This window comes from Saccopteryx leptura, chromosome 5 (genome assembly GCF_036850995.1).
Source record: "Saccopteryx leptura isolate mSacLep1 chromosome 5, mSacLep1_pri_phased_curated, whole genome shotgun sequence".
Taxonomy (NCBI): Eukaryota; Metazoa; Chordata; class Mammalia; order Chiroptera; family Emballonuridae; genus Saccopteryx; species Saccopteryx leptura.
The window spans coordinates 159,654,950-159,682,623 of record NC_089507.1 but is presented as its reverse complement, the minus strand read 5'-3'; the positions used below and the strand labels follow the sequence as shown (position 1 = coordinate 159,682,623).

At 37.5% G+C, this 27,674-nt stretch overlaps 1 protein-coding gene across 5 annotated transcripts in view; it reads left to right on the top strand.

The window, feature by feature from the left end:
- The window catches only part of ATAD2B (ATPase family AAA domain containing 2B), a 160,683-nt gene that overhangs the window by 95,756 nt on the left and 37,253 nt on the right, over positions 1–27,674 (top strand). For 3 of the 5 annotated variants that reach the window (XM_066386304.1, XM_066386303.1, XM_066386302.1), the window contains exons 18-20: positions 6,209–6,395; positions 22,605–22,658; positions 25,606–25,791. In XM_066386304.1, the coding sequence (XP_066242401.1) occupies positions 6,209–6,395; positions 22,605–22,658; positions 25,606–25,791 (427 nt within the window). The remainder of the gene's footprint in view (positions 1–6,208; positions 6,396–22,604; positions 22,659–25,605; positions 25,792–27,674) is intronic. The other 2 variants (XM_066386307.1, XM_066386306.1) reach the window with 1 other exon arrangement.

Genomic DNA, 27,674 nt, shown 5'->3' with positions numbered 1-27,674 from the left:
TTATTTGCATTGATAACTCTTGCTTATTTTTCATTTTTAGAAATGAGACTAAATTGCTTTCATTCACTCTTTTTTTCTTTAGCAGAAAGCTCTTCTATTAGAAACTTTTTTTACTTCAGGTCCTTTCTTTTATGCCCTAGGGAAGTTTACCTAGACTAGTTTAGTAATTTTACAGATCTGTTTCATTAATGGCTAAGGAAAGCCAAATAGTCATTGTTTTCCCACTTGGCTATTCTGCGTGTGTGGGGTGTGTGTGTGTACGTGTGTGCATGTATGATTTGACAATTTTAGTTATTTGGATTTGAAAAACATGATGCAGAGCTAAGAAACTGTCGAAAGATAGATGTTCCAGTTCTATAAGATAGCTCTGTTGTCAGTAAAGTGATACAGAGCTGATATGAGAAAACTTCACATGCAGTTTTGAGTTTGACTTTTATTAAGAATTTCCTCTGCCATTGATTTAATGGCTATTGCTGGTATGCCTCATTTTGTTTGGTTTAGCCTTTCTGAAATTCGTTTAATTTTAGCTTCCTTGACATAAGCTTTTCTAGTTCTGCTTTGACTTTGATTTAATAGTGTGATAGCTATATCCTAGAATAAACTTTTTTGTAGTAGATGTTTTGATAACTTTTATTTATTTATGCAGCCATTTTGCCAATTTTTATGTGTTTCTTCTGTGACAGGCACTGTAGTAGGTGCTGAAAACATAAGCATGATTAAGGTACAGTCTAGTTCTTACTCTGGAGAAGTTCTTGTTGGGGGTGACAGACATTGTGATTTGACTGAAGTGCTATCAAAGCAGAACTAAGAAGCTTTCATTGGAAGTCCAGGAGGGCTTCACAGGAGAAATTATGACATTTGCTGGTTTTTGAGTCTGAAGGGATGGGAGTTAGCATCTGATTAATACAAACTAGACATGTGGTAAATACACTGCTCACAAAAATTAGGGGATATTTCACAATGAATATGAAGCGATAAAATATCTCCTAATTTTTGCGAACAGTGTACTATATAAAACTTGGAACTTTATATATGATCATTCATGTAGGTTTCTCAGTGATCATATAGCTAATTTGTAGTATCATTATTTTATAAATGATGAAACTGATGAAATTATATAAATTGCCCATGATTATGCTGCTAGCAGGTGGCAGTACCAGGGCATGTACTGTTTGTTTCCTGGGGTCATATAGTATTTTTTTCTCTTACACTCTGCAATTTCCAAATTGATTTCTGAATTTTCTATGTATAGTAGATAGGAAAATGTATTGCTTTTCTGGGTAGGTTGGACAATTAAGGTTTTTCACATTTTCAAATATAGGCCTTTAATAAGGGCTAAACATGTTTTTTTTTTAAATTGGTTTGCTTTGGCTTCTTGTTTGAGTAACATGTTAGCATGCCAGATCAATACCAAAAAGGTGCTGGACACACAAAAGCATGACTTTACTTCTGGTCTTCGGTAACACTAGCTTAGACATTGCTGGTGGGTTTCTGTTTCTGGGAATAGTTTTCTAAAATAATGTTGAAATATTTTATTTAGATTTAAGATGAAATATAATAAAGACACTTAAGGTCTGTCAATCTGGTAGAGAACCCTTATGGTGGAAAATAAGTTTTCTTATTATATATTACCAGAAGGGGACTAGAAATATAGCTCTCTGATGTTTTCCAAATGAAAATAGCTATGTTTTTTCTAATGAGAAAGATGATATACTCTGTAGAAAATTAAAGTAATGAAGAAAGTAAAAATTAAAACCAAAGCATCTGAAGGTAATATTTGTTAACGTTTTGATTACTCCATACTTCCATATTCTCTCTCTGAATGTAGAGACAGACCCACATATTGTATTTTTATAAATTATATCCTCCTTACAAGGTTTTTAATATATCTTGCTCTTCCCCCCGTTGGGAATGTTACTTCATGTCACTGTATTTAATATTCTTTTAAAATAGCTTCATAGTACTTTAATTTTGAATGTTCCTTAATTTATATAACATTACTGGTAAAAATTGAAGTTTCCAATTTTTCTTTTTTATAAACAGTACTGTGATAGACATATTTCTAAGTATACAGCTGTGTACCATTATTTGATTCAGAGCTTTGGGTAAATTTTAAAAACTTTGCTGTGTTAGAGGTTATATATATTCAAAACTTGGTACAGGTTGTTAAATTGCCTTCCAGAAAGCTTGTACCAATTTCATTTTCATCACTATTATATGAGTGATTTTTTTTTTCTACATCCTTGTCAATTCTGAGCACGGTTTATCTTTTTAAATCTTTGCCAACCAGATAGATGAAAATAACATCTTGTTTATTTGAATCATTTGTTTCATATATTCATTCATTCATTTATTCAGTTATTCAGTTATTTTGTCAAAGTGCCCATTATGTGCCAGATGTTGTCCTAGCTATCTAGAATATGTTAGTAAGCAAAGTGGGCTATAATCCCTGTTCTCTCATTCAGGTTACATTTTAGATGGAGACAGACAATAAAATAATAGATATAATAGATAAAATGTTAGAATATAAAACACAGAAGAAAAAAACGTAGAGAATGCTAAGAGGTAAGGGAGTTTTGGGGAGTGAGATGAGTTGCAAATATCCTTGGATATGCATTTTGGTATATGTTTGACGTATTTGCCAAATTTAATTTTAGAAAATTGTATTTTTTTGCGCTCTCACTAGTCAAGAAAATGCCAATTTTCTCATCATATACTAATAATGAGTAATAAAATGAATTTTTAGTTTATCAATCTAACAGATTAAAGCCATTTTTTTTTAAAGTGATAGGAGGAGAGATAGTGAGACAGACTCCTGCATGCGCCTAGATGGGGATCCACCCTGCAGCCCCTGTCTGGGGCTGATGCTCTAATCAGCTGAGCTGTTTATAGCACCTAAGGCTGAGCTTGGACCAATGAGCTATTCTCAGTGCCCACGCTGATGCTTGAATCACTTGAGCCACTCACTGGCTTTGGGAGGGGAAGAAGGAGAGAAAGGGGAGAGGAAGGAGAAGAGAGAGGGGAGAGAAACAGATTGTTTCTTCTGTGTGCCCTGAATGGGAATCAAACCCAGGATGTCCATATGCCAGGCCAATGCTCTATCCACTGATTAAGCTGGCCAGGGTCCCATTTTTCATAATTTTTCATCTGTTAATAACTATGAAATTTTCCTCAGGCCTAGATCATGCTTGAGCCTTAAACCCTTGGGTCTTTTAGTATATACTGGACTGTGTCCCCCTTCTCTTCCTATGAGCTATTATTCATTTAGTCATCCCAACTAGAATTGGACACCATCATCAACTTTTCCTCCTCTTTCTTTCCTTCCGTATCTAGTCAATGACCAAGTCCTGACTAAAGTTTCCTCTCAGGGTGTTTCTTCTCACCTTAACTGTTCTTATCTACATTGTCATCAACATCTCATGCTTAAGTTATTAAAGCAAATCACTAACTGGTCATATTTCCTTCTGTTTTGCCTTCTTTCAAAATCCTTTCTTATACTGACATTTTCAGCTAGTGTTATTTTTATGAAAACGTGAGATTATGTCACTTTTACTGCTTAAGCATCTTAGGGTGCCTGACCTGTGGTGGCGCAGTGGATCAAGCGTGGACCTGGAATGCTGAGGTCACCGGTTTAAAACCCTGGGCTTGCCGGGACAAGGCACATATTGGAGTTGATGCCTCCTGCTTCTCCCCCCCCCCCTTCTCTATCTCTCTCTGTCTCTCTTCTCTAAAATGAATAAATAAAAAAATAATTAAAAAAAAAAGCATCTTAGGGCCTTCTCTTTTCTTCAGTGAACATTCCAAACTTTTAACATGGTTTATAAAACCCTTCTTAGCCTTTCATAGCCTGATTCTCCATTCTGCTTCCCTTTGCTAACCTCCCAGTACCTTTACCCTACATTGCCTTAAGACAGGGGTCCCCAAACTTTTTACACAGCGGGCCAGTTCACTGTCCCTCAGACCGTTGGAGGGCTGGACTAAAAAAAAGCTATGAACAAATCCCTATGCACACTACACATATCTTATTTTAAAGTAAAAAAACAAAATGAGAACAAATACAATATTTAAAATAAAGAACAAGTAATTTTAAATCAACAAACTGACCAGTATTTCAATGGGAACTATGGGCCTGCTTTTGGTTAATAAGATGGTCAATGTCCGGTTCCATATTTGTCACTGCTGGCTGTAACAAGTGATATGACGCGCTTCTGGAGCCGTGATGCATGCGTCCGGCATCACCGGAAGTAGTACTGTATGTGAGCAACGCTGCGCTTTGCGGTGCCGCCACATACAGTGAAAGAGGTGCCCCTTCTGGAAGTATGGAGGGGTCGGATAAATGACCTCAGGGGGCCGCATGTGGCCTGCAGGCCGTAGTTTGGGGACCCCTGCCTTAAGACCTTAAAAGAAGCTGGCTGTGTGAGCCATATCCATTAGCCAAAAGGGTCAAGACCTTTTTAGCCTCTGGTCCTTTGCCCATCTGTTTTTATTTCTTGGAATTCATCTTTTTTGACTCCAGTGTTGGGTTTGTGCTTCAGTAAGACTTGACTAGAAAGCCTTCTATGATTCTCTACCTGAGATCTCTCAAAGCACCCTACACAGAAATAATGCCTCTTATTAAAGCACACTGTATTATAGCAATTTGTGTATCTATCTCCTTTTCCTGCTAAATACCATTTAATAATGAACTCTGTGATAACAGTGATATTGTTTTATATCTAGGGCCAGAGCATTCAGCATAAGCAGTATACAATTGTTAAATGAGAACATTTTTTAAAAATGTTATGTTTGTATCATTTTTTTTAACAGAGACAGACAGATAGGAACAGATAGGAAGGGAGAGAGATGAGAAGCATCAGTTGTTCGTTGCAGCACCTTAGTTGTTCATTGACTGCTTTCTCATATGTGCCTTGACTGGGGGGCTACAGCAGAGCGAGTGACCCCTTGCTCAAGCCAGTGACCTTGGGCTCACACCAGCGACCTTTGGGCTCAAGCCAGTGACCATGGGGTCATGCCTATGATCTCACACTCAAGCCAGCAACCCTGCGCTCAAGCTGGTGAGCCTGCACTCAAGCCTGTGACCTCGGAGTTTTGAACCTGGTTCCTCCGCATCCCAGTCCAGTGCTCTTATCCACTGTGCCACTGCCTGGTCATGCTATCTGTATCTTGTTTTGTTTGTGTTTTGAAGTGAGAGGAGGGGAGACAGTGAGACAGACTCCCGCATGTTCCTGGACTGGGATCTACCCAGTAGCCCCTATCTGGGGCCGATGCTGGAATCAACTGAGCTATTTTTAGTGCCTGAGGCTGACATGCTCAGATCAACTGAACTATACTCAGCGCCCCAGGCTGATGCTCTACCCATTGAGCCAACTTCCCAGGACCACCAATATTGGTTCTTCACGGTGTTAGGAAATCTTTTGACTTTTCTGTTTTTGTCTTTTGTCTTTTTACTTTGTTGGTAGATTCTGACAGCTTTTAGGTGATTCTCTTGGACCTTTTAGTACGTAATCATCTAAGTAACAGTGTTTTTCCTATTTCCATTATTTCTATTTATTTGTTTTATTATTACTTCATTGCTTAGAATTTCCTCCATTATCTATAGTGATCAATTAAATTTGTTTCATTTATTTGAGTTTCATTAATATATTTTCCTGTATTTACCTTCTCTAGTATAGGGCTTTAGATGTCATGTCTTAGGGTAAAAATAGTTTTTATTGGCCTAGAAACAAAATTTGCTGCCACTGAAACAGTACTACTTTTTTTTCTATTTAAAAATTATGGTTAAACATTTTAATTTTAACCATTAATAAAAAATAGTCCTACATTTTGGGCAATCTTCAGAAGTACCTCCTTGTTGGAGAAGTGGGATCCTTAACATTGAACCATGGATAATTAATAACTAAATCATGCTTAGTGTCTGAAGCATTTTCCAAGTTAATACAGTATTTGTGGTATGATACCCACATATTTTTTCTTTCTTTTAGAATAGATTTTTATACTTTTACCTCTTGATTATTAATGTGGTCAGAGAGATCAACATTTTAAAACGTAATTAAAAAAAGTAATTCACTGTACTTAAAAAATAAGATAGGGAAGTTATATTAATTTAGAGTTATATATTCTTTTAATGTAAATATATTGCCTAACATTTCATATTGATCTTCAGAGTGCATGGTTTCAAAATAATTATTATGTCTCACCTGTATTGCAGGTCACCATATCATCAGCCAACCTCTTACAGGCCAAGATTATTGCTGTCTGGAGAACGAGGCTCAGGTCAAACTTCTCACCTTGCTCCAGCACTTTTGCACACTCTAGAAAAATTCTCTGTGCACAGACTAGATCTCCCAGCACTTTATTCAGTTAGTGCCAAAACACCTGAAGAATCATGTGCACAGGTAGGTTTATACTCTATCAGAGCCTTCTAACTATCTTATTGTATATATCTTGGTAGTGTTTATAGACAAAAGTTTTTCAAAGAACAGTAATATAAATATTAACTTTTTGTTCCTTATTTTTTAATAGAATATTAAGACAATATCTTTTAGATATGTAACATTTTTCAAAGTGAGCTCATTGCTTTTACCATGGTACTTCATTCATTTCTTAAGTTTAATATCCTGTTTCTTATATTAAAGTTTAATTAAACAGTGTAGAAAGGGAGCTTCTTAAGCCTTTTTTCTGACCCTCTTTTCAGCACTGTGGTTTCAGGGCCTAAGACTTTTCTCTGTACTGAGAGCCTTGTTATAGGAAGGGAAATGCTATCCAATTTGAAATGCCAGGACTTAAATTTTATACAAAAATGTAATATAAGTTTAAGTTTATCTGTAATTATATTAACAGTCAAAGTGTGTTTGATATTTGATTTTCAACTACTTCATATTAGCTAGTTGTGAAGCAAAGTTCTAGTGGGGCTGTTTATATTTCTTGAGATTGTAATATACAACTATGAATTTATTATTATAAGTGTGTCATGTTGTAATTAGAGGTGAGGAGAGTGTTTTGAGCCAAGGGATCGTGTCTTCATCATTTCTGTGTCTCTGACACAGTGCCCAGCTCATAGTAGGTGCTCATTGAATGTTTGAATAATGTTTCTTATAAATAAGCTAGAGAGAGGAATGTCACTTTTCTACTTTGATATTTGTCCTATTTTTAGAGATTAGATGACTGGAGTAGTAACACTTAGGAGCATTGCACACAATTTTGTTTTTTTAGTTCTATTTTATAAATATTTAATACATGTACATGTATGGTTATTTTCTTTTATTTTTTTTGAGAGGAGAGACAGGAAGGGAGAGAGGTGAGAAGCATCAACTTGTGGTTGTGTCACTTTAGTTGTTAATTGATTGCTTCTCACCTGTGCTTTGACCCGGGGGGCTCTAGCCGAGCCAGTGACTCCTTGCTCAAGCCAGTGACTTTTGGGCTCAAGCCAGCAATCATGGGATTTCAGTGATCCCACAGTCAAGCTTGCAAGCCTGTGCTCAAACCAGATGAGCCTCTGCTCAAGCCGGCGACCTCGGGGTTTTGAACCTGGGACCTTAGTGTCCCAGGTTGATGCTCTATTCACTGCACCAGCACCAGTCAGGCTACATATACCATTGAAAATCATTCTTCACCTTGAGGCAAGAAATGTTTTTAAAACTTTTAAATGTTTTATTAAAACTTTATTGATTTGAGAGACAGAGAGACATTAATTTGTTGTTCTACTTATCCATGCATTCATTAATTGTTCCTTGTATGTGCCCTGATCGAGGTTTGAATACTAGTTAAACTATTTTAAAGAATAGAAAAAGAAGGAAATCTGAAATCAACAAAAACAGTGATGATATACCTTTGAAAGAAATACAAAGAAAACTGTAGACTAATCTCATACACAGTTGTCATAAAGTAAGTGATACAAATGGAATCTAGGAGCACACCAAAAGAGTAATATGCCATTATTAAGGCATATGTAATTAATTCAGTTAGACATTGAGAGATAATATTGGAGTGACATGTTGAAGTTATAATTATTTTCCTGTAATATAATTATATATTTAGAAAACCTATAGTATCAACTGAAAAACTATTAGGAACAATAAAATAATTTCATAAGGGGGACACTTTCAAAGTTAACATTTGAAAATTAATAGTGTTCTATTATATAAATAGCAACAAGTTAAAAATATAATGGAAGAAGATGTCCCATTTAAAATAGCAACCAATTTACCTAGGAATTTACTTAAACAGTTAATTTGCAGGGCCTAAGAAGAACCCTAAAAATTCAGCTGAGGACAGTTGGAATAATGAAAGACACACTTTGTTTTTTTTTGTTGTTGTTTTTTGTGTTTTTTTGTGTGTATTTTTTTTCTGAAGTTGGAAACGGGGAGGCAGTCAGACAGACTCCCGCATGCGCCTGCCCTGGATCCACCCAGCATGCCCACCAGGGGGCGATGCTCTGCCCATCTGGGGCATTGCTGTGTTGAAACCAGAGTCATTCTAGTGCCTGAGGCAGAGGCCACAGAGCCATCGTCAGCGCCCGGGCCAACTTTGCTCCAATGGAGCCTTGGCTGCGGGAGGGGAAGAGAGAGACAGAGAGGAAGGAGAGGGGGAAGGGGTGGAGAAGCAGATGGGCACTTCTCCTGTGTGCCCTGCCCGGGAATTGAACCCGGGACTCCTGCACGCCAGGCCGACGCTCTACCACTGAGCCAACTGGCCAGGGCCCACACTTTGTTTTTAATTATATACTATAATTCAAAGTGTGGACTCAATTCAAATTGCACAGATAAAAATCTCAGCTACTTTGTTGGTGTGGCCTTGAACAAGTTGCTTAACCTCTTTGAGCCTTCATTTTCTTATCGATAAAATAAAAATAATGATGCCACCTAAGTTGTGGGTTATTTTTTTTTTTAAATAAATTTTTATTTTAGTGGGGTGACATCAATAAATCAGGGTACATACATTCAAAGAAAACATTTCCAGGTTATCTTGTCATTTAGTTCTGTTGCATACCCATCACCCGAAGAGAGATCGTCCTCTGCCACCCTCCATCCAGTTCTCTCTATACCCCTCCCCCTCCCCCTCTCCCTCCTTCCCTCCCCCCACCCCCCGTAACCACCACACTCCCGTCCATGCCTCTTAGTCTCGCTTCTATGTCCCACCAATGTATGGAATCCTGCAGTTCCTGTTTTTTTCTGATTCGCCCATTTCACCCCACACAGTGCTACCAAGACTCCACCATTCTGCTGCAAGTGATCCGATGTCATCATTTCTCCTAGCTGAATAGTATACCATGGTGTATATGTGCCCCATCTTCTTCATCCAGTTCTCTATTTTTTTTTACAGTGATTAACAGCCTTTAAGCAAACTCTTGGCCAATACCGCAAGAATCCCTAAAAGAGTAGTGTCCTTAACATGTTCACCAAGTCCAAGTTGGCCCCATCACCATGCCAAATCCCTGAAAAATGCAACCCAACCACAGTTCAGTCTGTTAGGAGCTGTCACAGGGAGCAGGAGTCCAGGAAAGTTCCCCACAGGAAAAGTCTGCTTGGCACTGGAATTGTTGTCACCATTCTATACTTTGCAGCTCATGTCCAAGTCCCAATGACCGCTGCTTCTAGCTGGTAATGATTCAGGTAGACTGGAAAAAGCCATTTGCAGCATGCGTGGATATGGAGCTTCTGTTCTCCTCTGCCTGGAAAGTTGGGACCAGGTTGCTTTTCCCTGGAGCTCTGTGACTGTGGCCTGGTAAAGAGAACTTTGGGATACACTAAGCTGGGTGGCAAAGGTAAATTCATAATATAAGTTGGCAAAAGGAGGAAAGAGAGCTCTAAATTAGGAGTAGGTCCCAGCCTGAAATATGAGTGGGGCATTGAGGTAGGAGGGATAAAGGAAACACTATATATTAAGCAAAGCAGCAGAAAATAGGACTATCAACACCCACAACAGAGATCTTTGAGGGAAGAATAAAAAACCTGACTATTCAGGCAAAACATAGTTAAGTGGCCCTTGTGCAAATGAGATCAGTTTACCTGCTTCTTGGAAGAAATACCCTAGGCTCGTCCACAGTTTTGTAGATGGGGCCGACGGCCCTGGGCACCTTCAGCCTTCAGTGGCAAACCCCAGTTTTCTGGGCAAGGTTAGGTCATAGGTGGCTGGAACAGGGCTGGAAGAGACTGAACCCTCCCTTAGAGGAGCGAGGGGGAAGCCCACCTTCCAGTGTCCCTGTTTCCTCACAGCAGAGGCGTGTAAGCCTGGCAGGCTTTAGCTCAATGACCTTCCTTTTCACTATTGAAGCAGGACCCAGATGGCATCCTATGAGACCCCTTTGGGGCGTTGGAGCCTTTAAGGGTATATCCTAAAAGCTGGTAGTTTCCCTGATCTCTATTGGGCTTTTTCTACCTCTAGGTATCTTAAAAGCCATTCTCAGAAGATCTCGCTGAGGGGTTTGAGGATCCCCATCCGCCTATATAAATCTTTTCCATATATCTGGAGCTATTTGGAAAAAAGACAGAACAGTGTTATTAGCTAGATCTAATGAAAGTAGTAGTTTGCAGGCGAAAAAGATTTGGTGTCTCCTCTTCATCAGCATTCAAAAGAAATGTAAATTTTCTTTTTTTTTTTTTTTTTAAGTAAAAAGCATGATATGGTAGACCCGTCGGAGTCATTGGCCTGGTGTGCAGGATTCCCGGGTTCGATTCCTGGCCAGAGCACACAGGAGAAGCGCCCATCTACCTCTCCACCCCTCCTCCTCTCCTTCCTTTTCGTCTCTCTCCTCCCGCCCGCAGCCAAGGCTCCATTGGAGCAAAGCCACCCTGGGCACTAAGGATGGCCCCATGGCCTCCGCCCCAGTCGCTAGAATGGCTCCAGTTGTAACAGAGCAACACCCCAGATGGGCAGAGAATTCCCCCCTGGTAGGCATGCCAGGTGGACCCCAGTCAGGCGCATGCAGGAGTCTGTCTGACTGCCTCCCCATCCCCATCCTCAGAAAAATACAAAAAATAAATAAATAAAAGAAAAAATACTAAAGAAAAAAAAATAATAAAAAAAAATAAAAAATAAAAAAAATAAAAAAGGGGGGGGCATTCCCTTGTGCTAAAGCTCCAGGGAGCATGGAGTGAGCTTGAGTATGTCCTATGAAACATGGAGCTCTATGTTGACATATAAGTCTTTGAAGAAGGAGGAACTGCTGAAATAGTTTATCAGCATTTGTCCCTAAGACAGCAGTCTTTATAGTGGGAACACCATACGTAAATATTTGCTGTCTGTCTATAGATTAAGGGGGGAATACGGCAAATGCTGAAAAGCCATGATCTTTGTGCCCCTCCCCTCCCCCAACCCCCTCCCTCTCCTCCCCCCACCCTGTAATCCCAACACTGTTGTTCATGTCTCTGAGTCTCATCTTTATGTCCCACCTATGTATGGAAACATATAGTTCTTAGTTTTTTCTGATTTACTTCTTTCACTCAGTATAATGTTCTCAAGGCCCATCCATGTTGTAAAAGATCCTATGTCATCATTTCTTATGGCTGAGTAGTATTCCATAGTATATATATACCAAAGCTTTTTAATCCACTTGTCCTCTGATGGACACTTGGGCTGTTTCCAAATCTTTGCTATTGTGAACAATGCTGCCATAAACATGGGGGTGCATTTCTTCTTTTCAAACAGTGCTATGGTGTTCTTGGGATATATTCCTAACAGTGGTATAGCTGGGTCAAAAGGCAGTTCGATTTTTAATTTCTTGAGGAATCTCCATACTGTTTTCCACAGTGGCTGCACCAGTCTGCATTCCCACCAGCAGTGCAGGAGGGTTCCCTTTTCTCCACATCCTCGCCAGCACTTATTCTGTGTTGTTTTATTGATGAGCGCCATTCTGACTGGTGTGAGATGATATCTCATTGTGGTTTTAATTTGCATTTCTCTAATCATTAGTGATGTTGAACATTTTTTCATATGCCTGTTGGCCATCTGTGTGTCCTCTTTGGAGAAGTGTCTATTCATTTCTTTTGCCCATTTTTGGATTGGATTGTTTGTCTTCCTGGTATTAAGTTTTACAAGTTCTTTATAAATTTTGGTTATTAACTCCTTATCAGACGCTATGTCAAATATATTCTCCCATTGTGTAGTTTGTCTTTTTATTCTGTTCTTATTGTCTTTAGCTGTGCAGAAGCTTTTTAGTTTGATAAAGTCCCATTTGTTGATCCTGTCTTTTATTTCACTTGCCTGTGGAGACAAATCAGCAAATATATTGCTGCGAGAGATGTCAGAGAGCTTACTGCCTATGTTTTCTTCTAAGATGCTTATGGTTTCACGGCTTACATTCAAGTCTTTTATCCATTTTGAGTTTATTTTTGTGAGTGGTGTAAGTTGGTGGTCTAGTTTCATTTTTTTGCAGGTAGCTGTCCAGTTTTCCCAACACCATTTGTTGAAGAGGCTCTCTTTACTCCATTGTATTCTTACCTCCTTTGTCAAATATCAGTTGTCCATAGAGCTGTGGGTTTATTTCTGAGTTCTCTGTTCTGTTCCATTGATCTATGTGCCTGTTCTTATGCCGGTACCATGCTGTTTTGAGTACAATGGCCTTATAATATAACTTGATATCTGGGAGTGTGATACCTCCCGCTTTTTTCTTCTTTTCAGGATTGCTGAAGCTATTCGTGTTCTTTTTTGGTTCCGTATAAATTTTTGGAATATGTGTTCTATGTCTTTGAAGGAAGTCATTGGTATTTTAATCGGTATTGCATTGAATTTATAAATTGCTTTGGGTAATATAGACATTTTAATGATTTTTATTCTTCCTAACCATGAGCACGGTATATGCCTCCACTTATTCGTATCTTCCCTGATTTCTTTTATCAATGTTTTATAATTTTCCCAGTACAAGTCTTTTAATCTCCTTGGTTAGATTTATTCCTAGGTACTTTATTTTTTTGGTTGCAATAGTAGAGGGGATTGATTCCCTGATTTCTCTTTCTGACAGTTCATTATTAGTGTATAAAAATACCTCTGATTTCTGAGTATGGATTTTATATCCTGCCACCTTGCCAAATTCATTTATCAGGTCTAGTAGTTTTTTGACTGAGACTTTAGGGTTTTCTATATACAATATCATGTCATCTGCAAATAATGATAGTTTTACTTCTTCTTTTCCAATTTGGATGCCTTTTATTTCTTTTTCTTGTCTGATTGCTGTGGCTAGGACTTCCAGAACTATGTTGAATAAGAGTGGTGAAAGGGGGCACCCCTGCCTTGTTCCTGATCTTAAGGGGATTGCTTTTAATTTTTGCCCATTGAGTATGATGTTGGCTGTGGGTTTGTCATAAATGGCCTTTATCATGTTGGGGTATGTTCCCTGTATTCCCACTTTGCTGAGAGTTTTGATCATAAATGGGTGCTGGACTTTATCAAATGCTTTTTCTGCATCTATTGAAATTATCATGTGGTTTTTCTTCTTTCTTTTGTTTATGTGATGAATCACATTGATTGATTTGTGAATATTGTACCAGCCTTGCCACCCAAGAATAAATCCTACTTGATCATGGTGTATGATTTTTTCCATATATTGCTGGATCCGGTTTGCTAATATTTTGTTGAGGATTTTTGCATCTAAGTTCATCAGGGATATTGGCCTATAATTTTCTTTTTTTGTGTTGTCTTTGCCTGGTTTTGGAATCAGAATTATGTTCGCCTCATAAAAGGAGTTTGGAAGTCTTCCTTCCTCTTGAATTTTTTGAAATAGCTTGAGAAGGATAGGAGTTAGTTCTTCTTTGAATATTTGGTAGAATTCACTTGTGAAGCCATCAGGCCCAGGACTTTTCTTTTTTGGGAGTTTTTTGATAGCTGTTTCAATCTCATTTGTTGTAATTGGTCTGTTTAGGTTTTCTGATTATTCCAGATTGATTTTTGGAAGATTATATGATTCAAGGAATTTGTCCATTTCATCTAGGTTGTCTAGTTTTTTGGCGTACAGTTCTTCATAGTATTTTCTTACAATATTTTGTATTTCTGTTGTGTCAGTTGTTATTTCTCCACTCTCGTTTCTAATTTTATTTATTTGAGTCCTCTCTCTTTTTTTCTTGGTGAGTCTCATTAAAGGTTCATCAATCTTGTTTACCTTTTCAAAGAACCAGCTCCTGGTTTCATTGATCCTCTGCATTGTTTCTTTAGCCTCTATGTCATTTATTTCTGCTCTGATCTTTATTATTTCCTTCCTTCTACTAGATCTGGGCTTTACTTGCTGTTCTTTTTCTAGTTCTTTTAGATTCAGGGTTAAGTTGTTTATTTGAGCTTTTTCTAGCTTCTTGAGGTATGCCTGTAATGCTATAAACTTCCCTCTTAGGACTGCTTTTTGCTGTGTCCCATGAATTTTGAGTTGATGTATGCTCATTATCGTTTGTTTCTAGGAATTTTTTAATTTCTTCTTTGATCTCAATGTTAACCCATTCATTGTTTAATAACGTGCTATTTAGTTTCCAAGTGTTTGAATGTTTTTCAATTTTTCTATTGTGATTGATTTCTAGTTTAATGCCATTGTGATCAGAGAAAGTGCTCGATATGATTTCAATCTTCTTAAATATGTTGAGCCCGCTTTTGTGCCCTAACATGTGGTCTATTCTAGAGAATGTACCATGAGCACTTGAAAAGAATGTATATTCTGCTGTTTTAGGGTGAAAGGTTCTGAAGATATCTATTAAATCGAGTTGATCTAATATGTTCTTTAAGTCTGCTGTTTCTTTGTTGATTTTCTTTCTTGAGGATCTATCTAATGATGTTAATGGGGTATTGAAATCCCGTACTATTATAGTATTGCTGTTCTGACCTGTGGTGGCACAGTGGATAAAGCGTCAACCTGGAAATGCTGAGGTTGCCGGTTCAAAACCCTGGGCTTGCCTGGTCAAGGCTCATATGGGAGTTGATGCTTCCTGCTCCTCCCCCCCTCCCTTCTCTATATTATAATATTGCTGTTGATCTCGCCCTTTAAGTTCATCAAAGTCTGCTTTATATATTTAGGTGGTCCTATATTTGGTGCGTAGATATTTATAATGGTTATATCTTCCTTTTGGATTGCTCCCTTTATCATTATGTAGTGACCTTCTTTATCTCTAACTATCGTCTTGGTTTTAAAGTCCATTTTGTCTGATATAAGTATTGCTACCCCAGCTTTTTTTTCATTTCCATTTGCGTGAAATATTTTTTTCCATCCTTTTATCTTCAGTTTGTGTGCATCTTTTGATTTAAGGTGTGTCTCTTGTAGACAGCATATGTATGGGTCCTGTTTTCTTATCCACGCAGCTACCCTATGTCTCTTGATCGGATCATTTAATCCATTAACATTTAAGGTTATTACTGATATGTAATTGTTTATTGCCATTTTTTTTCTTTAAAACTGTTTTTCTCTTTTGCTATATTCTTTTTTTCCTTTGATCTGTTTACAACAGGTCCCTTAGCATTTCTTGCAGCCTTGGTTTGGTTGCAGTGAAATCCTTGAGTTTTTTTTTGTCTATAAAGCTTTTTATTTCTCTTTCAATTTTAAATGATATCCTTGCTGGATAAGTAGTCTTGGTTGTAGGTTCTTGTTCTGCATTACTTTGAATATTTCTTGCCATTCCCTTCTGGCCTCAAGTGTTTCTATTGAGAAGTCAGAAGTCATCCTTATGGGGACTCCTTTGTAGGTGATAGTCTTTTTTTCTCTAGCGGCTTTTAATATTTTCTCTTTATCATTTAGCTTTGATAATTTAATTATGATGTGTCTTGGTGTTGGTTTCTTTGGGTTTCTCCTTAATGGAGTTCTCTGTGCTTCCTGAACATGTGAAATGTTTTCCTGCCTTAATTGGGGGAAGTTTTCTGCTATAATATGTTTGAACAAAGTATCTATCCCTTGTTCTTTCTCTTCTTTCTCAGGAACCCCTATGATGCGGATGTTATTTCTCTTCATGTTGTCACAGAGCTCTCTTAGAGTGTCCTCAGACTTTTTGAGTCTCTTTTCTTTTTTCTGCTCTGCTTCTGTGCCTTTATTTATTGTGTCCTCTAACTCACTGATTCGATTCTCTGCTTCATCCATCCTGCTTTTAATTCCTTCCATTGTATTCTTTATTTCAGATATTGTATTTGTCATTTCTGACTGATTCTTTTTTATTATTTCAATGTCCTTTTTTATATTTGTTATCTCTTTATTTAGGTTTTCATAAAGGCCATCTATGGTTCTAATATCTTTGAGCATCCTAACAATCGTTATTTTAAACTCTGCATCTGGTAATTTGGTTATATCTGATTCACTTAGGTCCTTTTCTGGGGATTTCTCTTGGTTTATTTGTGTTGTATTTCTCTGCCTCCGCATTTTCTCTTCACGGGAGTGGCTGTGATCACGTGCTCGGGTGTACAAGGGTTGGTGGCCTTGGCGTTTGCCCCGCCCCTGTGTGTGATGTTATGCTCGGTCCTGAGGGCACTGGCGAGCACCTTTGCTCAGCTGCGGGTCTCCGCCTGTTTCCGAGCTTTTGCCCTGCCCTTGCAGGAGGATCCCACTCAGGGAACAGCTGCTAGCCTTGGCTCTACCGCCAGGCAGGGCTGCGTGCCCAAGTTCAGCTCCGTAGCGGAACTCCGCCTCTTCTGGGCTTTTGGCTCCACCCCCGCGGGAGGAGCCGGCTACCAAGTCAGATCGCAAGCCTGGGTTGCACGGGTGGGGCAGGGCTGTGCTCCTCTGCCCTTGCTCCGGGGCTGGTCTCCACCCTTTCCGGGGTTCCCGCCCTTCTCCCGGAGGCTGGATTACAGGCTGCCAGCAGCTGAGCAGCTGAGCTTGACCGCTTTTGCACGCCCCCTTCTCCCCAGCCAGGCAAGATTGAGCTCACACCTGAGCCCAGTGGTGGCCAGCCGGCTTCCGCCCCTGCCAGCAGAACTGTGCTTTCGTCTCCCGCTGCCACCTGCTCTCCGGTGCGCCCTCAGCCGCATGGGTGGGGGCGTTGCAGCTCGGACCCTAAGACTCACTACTGTAGACCTGAAAGCTCCCTCCTTCTATGCGACTCTGCTCTGAATGCTGCGGGGGAGCTTGTTTGGCTGCTCTCCTGCTTCCCTTTGCTGGTATTGCTATTTCCGGGGGAAATATTCACTTCAGCTTTGGGGAGTGACTCGTCCCAGGGGTTAGGGTGGCTATCTCCCAAAATGTTTCTCCCTATGCCCCCTAGATTACACTCTCTTCCTGTTACTGTGGTTCCCCCCCCCCCCCGTCCCCAGGAGCCCCAGGTGATTGTTTTTGAGAGAGATGTTCTGCGCGGTCCCTTTAAGAAGGATCTCTCTCACAAACAGTATCCTGACTTGTTTCCAGCTAAATACTGTCCTTACGCCTCTTCTGGGCTCTGGGGCTGCAGGCTGGGCCTTTGTTCCTGGGGCTCAGGACCCTTTTCCCTCTGCTAAACTCACTTCCCGCTATGGGAGTCTCTCCCTGCTGCCATTCGCTCGGAGGAGTTGGGCAGCCCTCTCCGCGTTTCCGCTTTTCCTACCAGTCTCAGTGTGGCTTCTTCAGTGTTCCTTGGTTGAAGAGTCCTCTTAGTTTAGTCCAAAGTTTGTTTTTCCAGATGATAGTTCATAAAATTAGTTTGTAATCCACTTTGGTTCTGGGAGGTAGATGCTGGTACGTCCACCTACTCCAGCGCCATCTTGTCTCTCCAGTTGTGGGTTATTTTTGAAAGAGGGTTGTGATTACTAAAGTAAGCTTATCCTGTAAACTTGGCATAACAGTACTTAACAGATGTTAGCAGCTTCTTTCACAGCTGGTCAGACTCAAAATTGGAAAGCTGTGAGTTCTTTTCTAATTCAATTTATAAATTAAGTGCAATCTCAATTATAATTTCTCCAAAATTTAAATGAAGTTATAAAAGGATGGCATGTTTCCTGTAGATAATAAATACGAGCATAGCAAGGTGAATTCTAGAGGGAAAAGTATATATATTGAGAGAGCCCTGCCAGGTTTTAAAAGATGTAATAGAACTAGAGTAATAAAGAATTTGTATTAGTGCAGGGATAGATAGACAAAGGAAGAGAACAAAAGAGAATTCACTTATGCCTGTATAGAAATTAGTATCTGATGTTGATGATGACATTTGATATTAGTAGATAGAATAGCTGGATTACTTAATAAATGGTCTTGGAAAACTGGCTGGCTCAATGAGGGGAAAACAAATAAAACTGGATTTTCTACCTTTCTCTGCAGCACATAAATTCTAGACTATCATGAAACTATAAAAGGTGTTAGGAGAATTCTCAAGGTTAATATATTTATTATCTTGGATATGAGATCATTCTAAGCAATGGACAAAATCCAGAAAACAAAGATATGAGCAAATTTGACTTTTTAAAATTTTTAAATTACATTTGGCAAAAAACATTCTTTGAATAACATTAATAGACATAATCTGTTAAAAAGTAAGTTTGTAACACACATGTCAAGGACAGGTTTCCTAAACAAAAGAAATGTTAATGTCAATAAGAAGAAATAATAACAACCTTATGTAAAAACTGGCAAAATAGGAACATGCCACTTATAGGGAGGAAAAAAAATGCAAAAAATAGTAACCAATAAAAATTTGAAAAGATTCTTAGCCTCACTTAGAGTGAAAAAATATACAAATTAAAGCAACAAGATACCATCTTAAAACTGTTATTATTGGGCTCAGTTGGCTCAGTGGATAGATAGAGCCCTGGCTTGTTGTGCAGATGTCCTGGGTTTGATTTCTGGTCAGGCACACATGAGAAGTGACCATCTGCTTCTTTTTCCCTTCCTCTCCCCCTTCTTTCTTCTTCTCTTGCAGCCAGTGACTAGATAGGTTTGAGCATCAGCCCCAGGCTCTGAGGATAGTGTGATTGATTGAAGCATTGGCCCCAGGCAGGGGTTGCCAGGTAGATCACAGTCAGGGCACTTGGAGGAGTCTGTTTTTCTATCTCCCCTCTTCTTACTTAAAAACAAACAAACAATTATTGTGTAAATAAAAAGCTTGATAATGCTGAGCATTGGAGATAGTAGAAATGTAAATATATTTAACAATTTTGGAATGTAGTTTGGCACTTTTTAAATTTTAAGTATATATCCCATTTGACCCAGGAATTTTACTTTAAAGGAATTTTCCTTAAAGGTATATTACCTATAAGTATTCACTACTGAGCATATGAGGGTATTCATCATAGCATTGTATAAAATTGCCAAACAAAATAAGACAAAAAGAAACAAACTGAAGGTCCTTTAATAGTAGACTGGCTAACATAAAGTATGGTATATTGCGACATGCAGAGGAGTACTGTGAAGCCATTAACAAGACTGAGATAGAAAGATGAAGGAGATATTAGTGAAAAAAGCAAATTTTAAATCAAGTTTTAAGCAAGTTTGATATTCTCTGCTTTCACCTGTAAGCTTCTGGATAGGAAGTAGAGCTTATTCTTGAGTGACCATCACCTGGATGCCCAGTTTGCCAGGAACTATCGTATTTCCCCATGTATAAGACGCTCCCATGTATAAGATATATCTTAATTTTGGGGCCTGAAATTTGAAAAAAAGACAAGTGCGCAAAAGTGTAAAGTGCAAGTAAAAAAATGTACAGCAATGAGCACAAAAACAAGCGCAAAAAAGTGGGAAATGCAAGTAAAAGAAATCTACAACCACTGTATAAGACATACCCAGTTTTTAGACGCAAAAATTTTCAAAAAGAGTGTGTCTTATACATAGGGACTCTTGTAGTCATGGTAGCTAAAGCTCATACTTCCTTGGAACATTGGCCAGAGACTAGATAAACTGGCCTGGTTAATTTCTCTTTGTATCTTAAGTGCATATTTAAAATTAATTTTAAATTTATGAACATATAGTCTATTCAAAAAAAATTCAAAAAGAGGCTATTATATGATGAAACTAGAAACTTATTCTTAATTTGTAGAGATTGACAAGCATGGGTATAAGGAGGCTTAAGAGTCCTAGGGAAGAGCGAGTACAGGAGGCGCGTGCTGACATGCTGGGAAGATGAGAAACCCTTTCTCTCTACTTCTGTTTTTCCTTTATTTTCTTGCCATTTGCTTACTTCCCTTGGGAGCTAGTCCTATTGGCAGTATTATCTCAAAATAGATGTGAAAAATAAAGGTTCAGTCTGTGGCAAATTATTCTGTGCTCTTCTCTCTTCTTTTGTCTCTAAGATGCTTAGTTTAAATTGAAATTGGTTACTAAATACTGTAACACAAACAGAGGTTGAAAAACACTGCCAACATGAAATGTAATCGTAAAGAAGTTCTAAATTACCTTTACAGGACTGTATTTATATGTGTGATAAGATGGGAATGGAGAAGAGCCTTACTTGGTGTTTCTTTATTCTGTGGGACTCATGTTTAATTCTTAGTCATATAAAATATACCCATTCATAAGCATATTTATGACAAAACTTCCTTCTCTCCTTTGAACTGCCTCAGCTATTGATTAATGTTATCAACCGGGTGAAAAATAATAGAGGAGTCAGTGTCTGCCATAGGGTTTTTTCATTGTTTCTTAAGATTCAGTGAGCATAAGAATTTTCTGGAGATACTTATTAAAATTTCTGATTCCTTGGCTCCACACCCATAGATTCTGATTCGTTAAATTTGGGGAAGCCCCAGGAATCTGCACTTTAAATACTCAGGTGTTACTATTTTAGGTCTTCTGTAGATCCTACTTGAAATGTAGTATTTTGCCGATTCTTGGACACTAGTTAGACATTTATTACTGAAACATTTGCCAGAGCTTATAAAGTGGCTGTGTGTGTATGTTTATTTATGTATGTACATGTTTCATAGTCTTCCAAAGGCTCTGGCAGGAGAAGGGAAAACCCAGGTACATCCTGGAAGATTTATGGTTGTCAGTATCTGTAGTAAGAGACTTATCTATATTAACACTTTTAAAAACAACAACAGCAGAAACTATGATTCCCTTTTTCTGACATCTTCAAATGTATTTTTTTGCCTTTTGTATTACTTCTGTTGTTGATTTAGGCAAAAAGTGGTTGATCTGTGTGCTCTGTTTTATATTTTTCATTAATACAGAAGTATAATTGGATTGATTTTTATATATATTATATATTAAATTATATATTCATATAATTTATATATGGTTTGTTAAAGCTTTGGAGTTTGGGCCTGTATAATGTTATGAATAATTTAAAGTGGTCAATAAGACCTTTTTTCGGTGAAAATTTTAGTACTTTTCTTTCCTTAGGAAGAAAATGTATTTGGAAATGCTAAGAGAAAATCCTTTTGTTTAAGTAGCATTAAGGCACTAATATACCTACCTTTGTGTTTACTTTGGATTCTCTTGTTTTTGTTCGTAGGGGTTTCTGGATTTGTCCTAGAAGTCTGTCTGTACTTTGTATACTCCTGTGTTTGTACAAGTGGCTTTCTGTGTTTTACTAGAGTAACAATTTTTTTTTTTTTAGTTGTAAACAAATTGAATTGTACTGGTCTAGAGTGTACCACATTTATGGAAATTTTTGAAGTTTTTAGGCAATGAAAATATGAGTGAGGAAATTTGGATGATTTAATTTTCATAACACTTTTATTTATATTACAACCATTACTCAGAAATCCTAGTATAGTTATGGTTTTACAACAGACTGATTTTGCATGCTTGTAAAGAAACTGGTCACTTTATTTCTTATTCATGGATCTTTGCATCGCAGACAGTGCCTTCTTTCACAGAGGTGCTCAATAAATCTTAGGTAAATAGAATGTAAATGGAGTAAAATTATATTTATGGAGCAAAGATAGCAATATAGATCTTTAATATTTTGTGATAGTATGTAAGGAACTAAATTTAATGGTGATTTTTTTTTTTTTTAAATTGAGACTATTTTAGCCCCCAAGACTTTTCTTTTTCTTATGCTGTATAAATTTAGCACAGTCATAATACTGTAAATGTGACCAAGACAAATTTTGGAAGTTTACTGATGACAGAAAATTTTTTTCCTCTTTCATATGCAGCCCCTTTTAGGAAAGTGAAAGTTGTACTGGCTTAGAATGTGTGCTTTGCTCACATTGGTATTTAAATTATTCTAGTTTTCAGGTTCTGAAGAAAATGACATGGGCTGTATATTCTTAATTTTTAAAATATAGTAAGTTTCTATGCCCTGAACATTTTAATTTGGCCGCTAAAATACTAACTTGAAAGTTTAGGGTTCTGAGATGGTAAGGACTGTTTTATCTTAGTGTTTTCTTATATGAAGTTTTATTATTCTGCGATACCATGGTATAGGGAATCTAAAAGAAAACTTGTTTTCTTCTAACTTTAGTGGCATGATTTTTGGTATAGGGAATCTAAAAGAAAACTTGTTTTCTTCTAACTTTAGTGGCATGATTTTTGTCTTTCATAGCTTTAATATTCAGAGGGAGTAATAATGTGATTTTTTTTTTTAATGAAGAAACAAAAAAAACTGTTATATAAGGGACCATGATGTCTGGGGCAAAAAGAAGCCAGAAGGAAATAAGAGTATATTGTTTAAAGAATCAACATGAACAGTTCCCATACACTGATGATTGTTCATTTTATTTGTGCAAGAGTGCTGGTCATGCCAGAGGTTTTTGAAACGGTTGGTTCAGTAATTTGGCCTACTGTCTTTTTTTCTCTATAACAGTTTTTCTGTTTTCTACTACACCTTGCACATCCACCAATCCAAGACACCCTGTGGGTGAGTATTTTTCTAGTTATCAAACGGCAGCACTAGTTCCTAGGACACTTTTTGCTTCACTCAAGTTAGACTTTATTTTTCTACTTGGAATTATCTGCTTAATTGATTTCACAGAGTGTATCTTATTCTACAACTTTAAAAGTTACCAGCAAACTGCTGAAGAACTATTTTTGTATTATAGAAAAATCACAATAGGGTTAAACATTTTTCTGAATTTTTAGATACTATTCTCAGACTGTATTTTTTGAATTTCCATTATATAAAGCAAGCTGGAGAACTAGAGTAGGTTGACTGTATATATGAAGAAAATATGAAGTTTTATTATTCTGAAAATATGAAGTTTTATTATTCTGCGATACCATGGTATAGGGAATCTAAAAGAAAACTTGTTTTAGTAGTGCTTTTAAATTTTTTTAGAAATTAAGGATGTTTTCCCTCTAAAGGCTAAGAAGAAAAATAATTGAAAAACTCTCAACTCTTATAGAGTTGATGATTCTTATAATATCTAGTTTTGCATTACAAATAAGTTTAAAACACCTGCAGTATCACATATTCAACTTCTGGCTCTGTAAAGTTTTTTTTTTGTGTTTTTTTTTTTGAAGTGAGAGGAAGGGAGATAGACTCCTGCATGCACCCTGACTGGGATCCACCCAGCAACATCCCCCTATCCCCACCCCCATGTGGGACCAATGCTGGAATCAACTGAGCTATTTTCAGTGCCGGAGGCCGATGCTCGGACCAACCGAGTTATCATCAGCACCTGGGGCTGATGCTCAAACAAATTGAGCCACTGGCTGCGAAAGGGGAAGAGGGAGAGAGGGGGTGAAGGATGGGAAGCGAAGCAGATGGTCACTTCTCATGTGTGCCTTGATCGGGGATCAAACCCAGGAAGTACGCATGCCAGGCTGACACTCTGTCCACTGTACTGGATAGGCCAGGGCCTTTGTAAAGTTTGTATTATCACTTAACCTTATGTTGCTTTGCTCATACTCTTTGATACTTGTTAGCAGCTACATGTTCTCAACAAATACTCTGAGAAAACCTAACCAACAATGACTAGAATTAAAGGCAAATTTTCATTTTTTTTAAAAAAGCATGGGTTTCTCATCTATCCCTGTGCACGTAGTAACTTTCATGTCTGAATTAGGTTTCTCAGTAAGCTGTACAGCTTGTTAGTCTTTTTCCATATAATCACCTTTCCCTGCTGACTCTCCCTAGTTGTACCAGCACAGAGTGGGAGTTGGAAAGTGACAAAAGGCGTTGGTCACTGTCTTCCACATACCATGCCTGGTTTGGGTGGCATGTAATAATTTTTTTTTTTTCGAATCAAATGTCTCACTTGGCTTTGTGCTGCTGTGTGGTTCCTTTGTTATGCCAATATTTATGCTTTTTTTTCTCTAACAAATCTTCTACAAGAACTTTGGAAAACAATAATCCTTGGATTTTCAAGATCCAGGATAAGAGGGTGCGTGTTTTCAGAAAAGGTCAAAATTTGAGTCCTGAAGGAGTTGTACTATACAACTGTTCTGGATTGGTGGATATGCAAATGTTAAAGGAAGGGAAGGGGCAAATAATTACTTTTGATGTGAGTGATCATAGCATCTACATTTCCAATTTGAGGGAAACACTTTATTTGAGCATCTTTCATCTGGTTCATTATTAAATCGACAATATATTTTAGGAGGTTTAAAGTTATATAAAATATAATATTTGAAAAATTCATGTAACTGGTAGGCTTCTCATTAAGAAAAATAATTCTTTTGATTTTAAGGAACGTTTATATTAATCCTAATCATTTTAAATATTAAATTCTTATTTCTGTATCTTGTACATTATGCAGATTAATTGAAATGTATTTTAAAGTAAGGGAAAATAGTAGATAATTTTAGAAATAGAATTCCCAAATTAAATTGAAGGAAGATAGTCAGATTTTTACATTCATTTCTACACTTGTTAAAAGTTGTAGGGAGGTGTCATATTAACCTATGAGAATTAACTGATGGACTGTTGAACCTTTGTTGATGTATGTGTTAAGGGCAGTAAGAAGCTCTGCGTGGCAGTTTACTGATAGTCAACCGTTTCTTATTGGTGTGTGTTGGCTGAGTGCGGCTGAAACTATGGTAGGATTCCTTTTAACACCTGAGAAACTTTGTTTTTTGTGACAGTAAAAGTGTCTCAAAGCTTTTTGCTAATATATTTATTGCTCTTTAGAAACTTAGGGCATTTTGTGACAGTTTCGAATTGAAGTTTTAATTAAGGTAATGGGAGGTAAAGATGTGCTTCAGTGGGTAGTTTGTTAATTTTAGAAGTCTAGGGTGGTACATTTTGTTTAAAATGTCTATTTCAGCCTGACCTGTGGTGGCACAGTGGATAAAGCGTCGACCTGGAATGCTGAGGTCGCCGGTTCGAAACCCTGGGCTTGCCTGGTCAAGGCACATATGGGAGTTGATGCTTCCAGCTCCTCCCCCCTGTCTCTCTCTCTCTCTCTCTCTCCTCTCTAAAATGAATAAATAAAATAAAATAAAAATTAAAAAAAATGTCTATTTCATATGTTCAGTGTTTCTAGGCAATGTGCATAAACATGTACACTGTCTTTGCTTGCTGATATCACTCTGTCAGAGGTGACATACTTATCTGTTCATTTGCAGCATACTTTATAGTGGTATTTTGCTTTATCTTTACATGATAATGGAACAATTTGATATGTTTATACTACTAATAATATACTGACTAAGAATAATAAAATGGCAAAAAATACTTTAGGTGGGGCAAGGGTAGATAGAAGTTGTATGTAAGGTTTGTGCATCGGATCTTGCACATCTTAAATATTGGGGCTGAAGACAATTACCCTAAGAGTTCTGACACATTTCATGTATCTGGGGCTTACTGGTTAGACTTTAGAATAATATCAGCTTGAATTTTTAATTCCAGTTCTTTCTTTAATTAGATTTTTCGTGAAGCTCGAAGAACAGTACCTAGTATTGTGTACATGCCTCACATTGGTGATTGGTGGGAAGCTGTCAGTGAAACTGTGAGAGCAACTTTTCTGACTTTACTACAAGATATACCATCCTTTTCACCTATATTTTTGTTGTCTACCTCTGAAACCATGTACAGTGAACTGCCTGAAGAGGTAAGAACTGATTGAATGTCCATCTTCATTATATTGTTTTAAAATAGTTGACCTTGTAAATTTGACATTTTAATGACTGTGAAATCAATACTGTCAAGATTCATGCCTTGGTTTGTACCATATACAGGTTAGTTAACATTTTAAGTTTGTTTCTTTTTTGGTATAATAGTGATGTTTTCCTCACTGTTGGGAATATTGAGATGATTCCAGACAATGCCTAGCCCCCCTGAGAAGGTGTTAGCTGTATGATCATCACTGCCATTATAATTATCTTTCTCATCCGACTTGGACCCTTCAGCTTCTCCATTGGCAGCATCATACCAAGCTGAATATTATTATTATGGTGTATATTATTCAAATCTGATATTTAGCTTTTGAGTTCAAATTTAACTATTTAATATATTAAAATCAAAAGTAAAATCAGTTGTTTTAGAGAATATTAGGTTAACTCAGGTGAATGAAATTGATTCTTAAAAGTTATTTAACACCCTGAGCTTACTAGATTTTGTTTTTTGGGTTTTTTAATTTTTTTATTTTTCTGAAGTGAGAAGTGAGGAAGCAGAGACAGACTCCTGCATGCACCCAACTGGGATCCACCCGGCAGGCCCACTAGGGGGTAGTGCTCTGCCCATCTGGGACATTGCTTAGTTGTAACCCGAGACATTCTAGCGCCTGAGGCAGAGGCCATGGAGCCATCCTCAGTGCTGGGGCCACCTTTGCTCTAATGGAGCCTTGGCTTCGGGAAAGGAAGAGAGAGAGAGAGAGAGGAAGGAGAGGGGAAAAGATTGAGAAGCAGATGAGTGCTTCTATGTGTGCCCTGGCCAGGAATCGAACCTGGGACATCCACATGCCGGGCTGACGCTTTACCCTTGAACCAACTGGCTAGGGTGAGCTTACTAGATTTTCAAATAATCTTGAGAAATATTTTGCCCAGATGACACAGTTCCTATAAAGGATTTGCATGTTTTAAATGCTCTAATATAAATCTTGATTATGTAGAATTTTATGATTAGGATATGTGTATTGTATTCTTTTGTTCTGTTTCATTGCTTATTAGTAGTCTTGCTAAAGTGGATTTGTACAACTTACTGTTTTTGTAAGAAAGTATATTCTATGTAGAAACTAGTTTTTGTTCAAAATCTGATATTTGAAGACCATTAATCAAAATATTTTTATAGGGGCAGAAACATTTAGTAGAATGCTGTATGTAATAACAGTCAGAAAAACCAAAGTACTGATATACTAGTCTTTTGATCTTGGATAAGTGTTTGAATGAAGAGTAGCTTCAGTTTCCTCATCTATGAGATGTGGATAATAACAGGCTTGTTGTGAGATAATATATGTGAATCTATTTTGAAAACCACAGAGCTATAAACTGTTTGGTATTATATTAGTATTATAAAGTAGGAATGTACTTGAAATTGGTTTAGAAAAATGGATGGAATCTGGACTTAACCTAGGAGCTAGTTTTAAAATTTAGATCCTCTCTGTCAAGTAGTTTTATTATCATTTTCTAAGAGATAAAGAAAATTTGGAATAATTAGGGGTTCTGGCTAAGAATATGTAATACCTGAAGTTTTCCTTTCATTGTTTGAAAATTTGTAAATAAAAGTCTTATGAACTCATCTGCTTGATATGGCAATGTAACTTTTGCTTACTTCTGTTGTTTATTTGCATATGTGAGTTTCTTGTTTTAATTTTAAAGCTCACATCGCATCACATTTTCAGTGTTGCTGTATTGTTGTTATAATTTTTAATTTTTTATTATATGTTCACCAATATCCTTGATTAGCAGCTAAAATATTAGAAATTTTCTAGCATTGAATCTTGAAATTTAATCTCTTTTTTTCTCTTTGTCTTCTGTATTCTCTGTTCTTATTAAC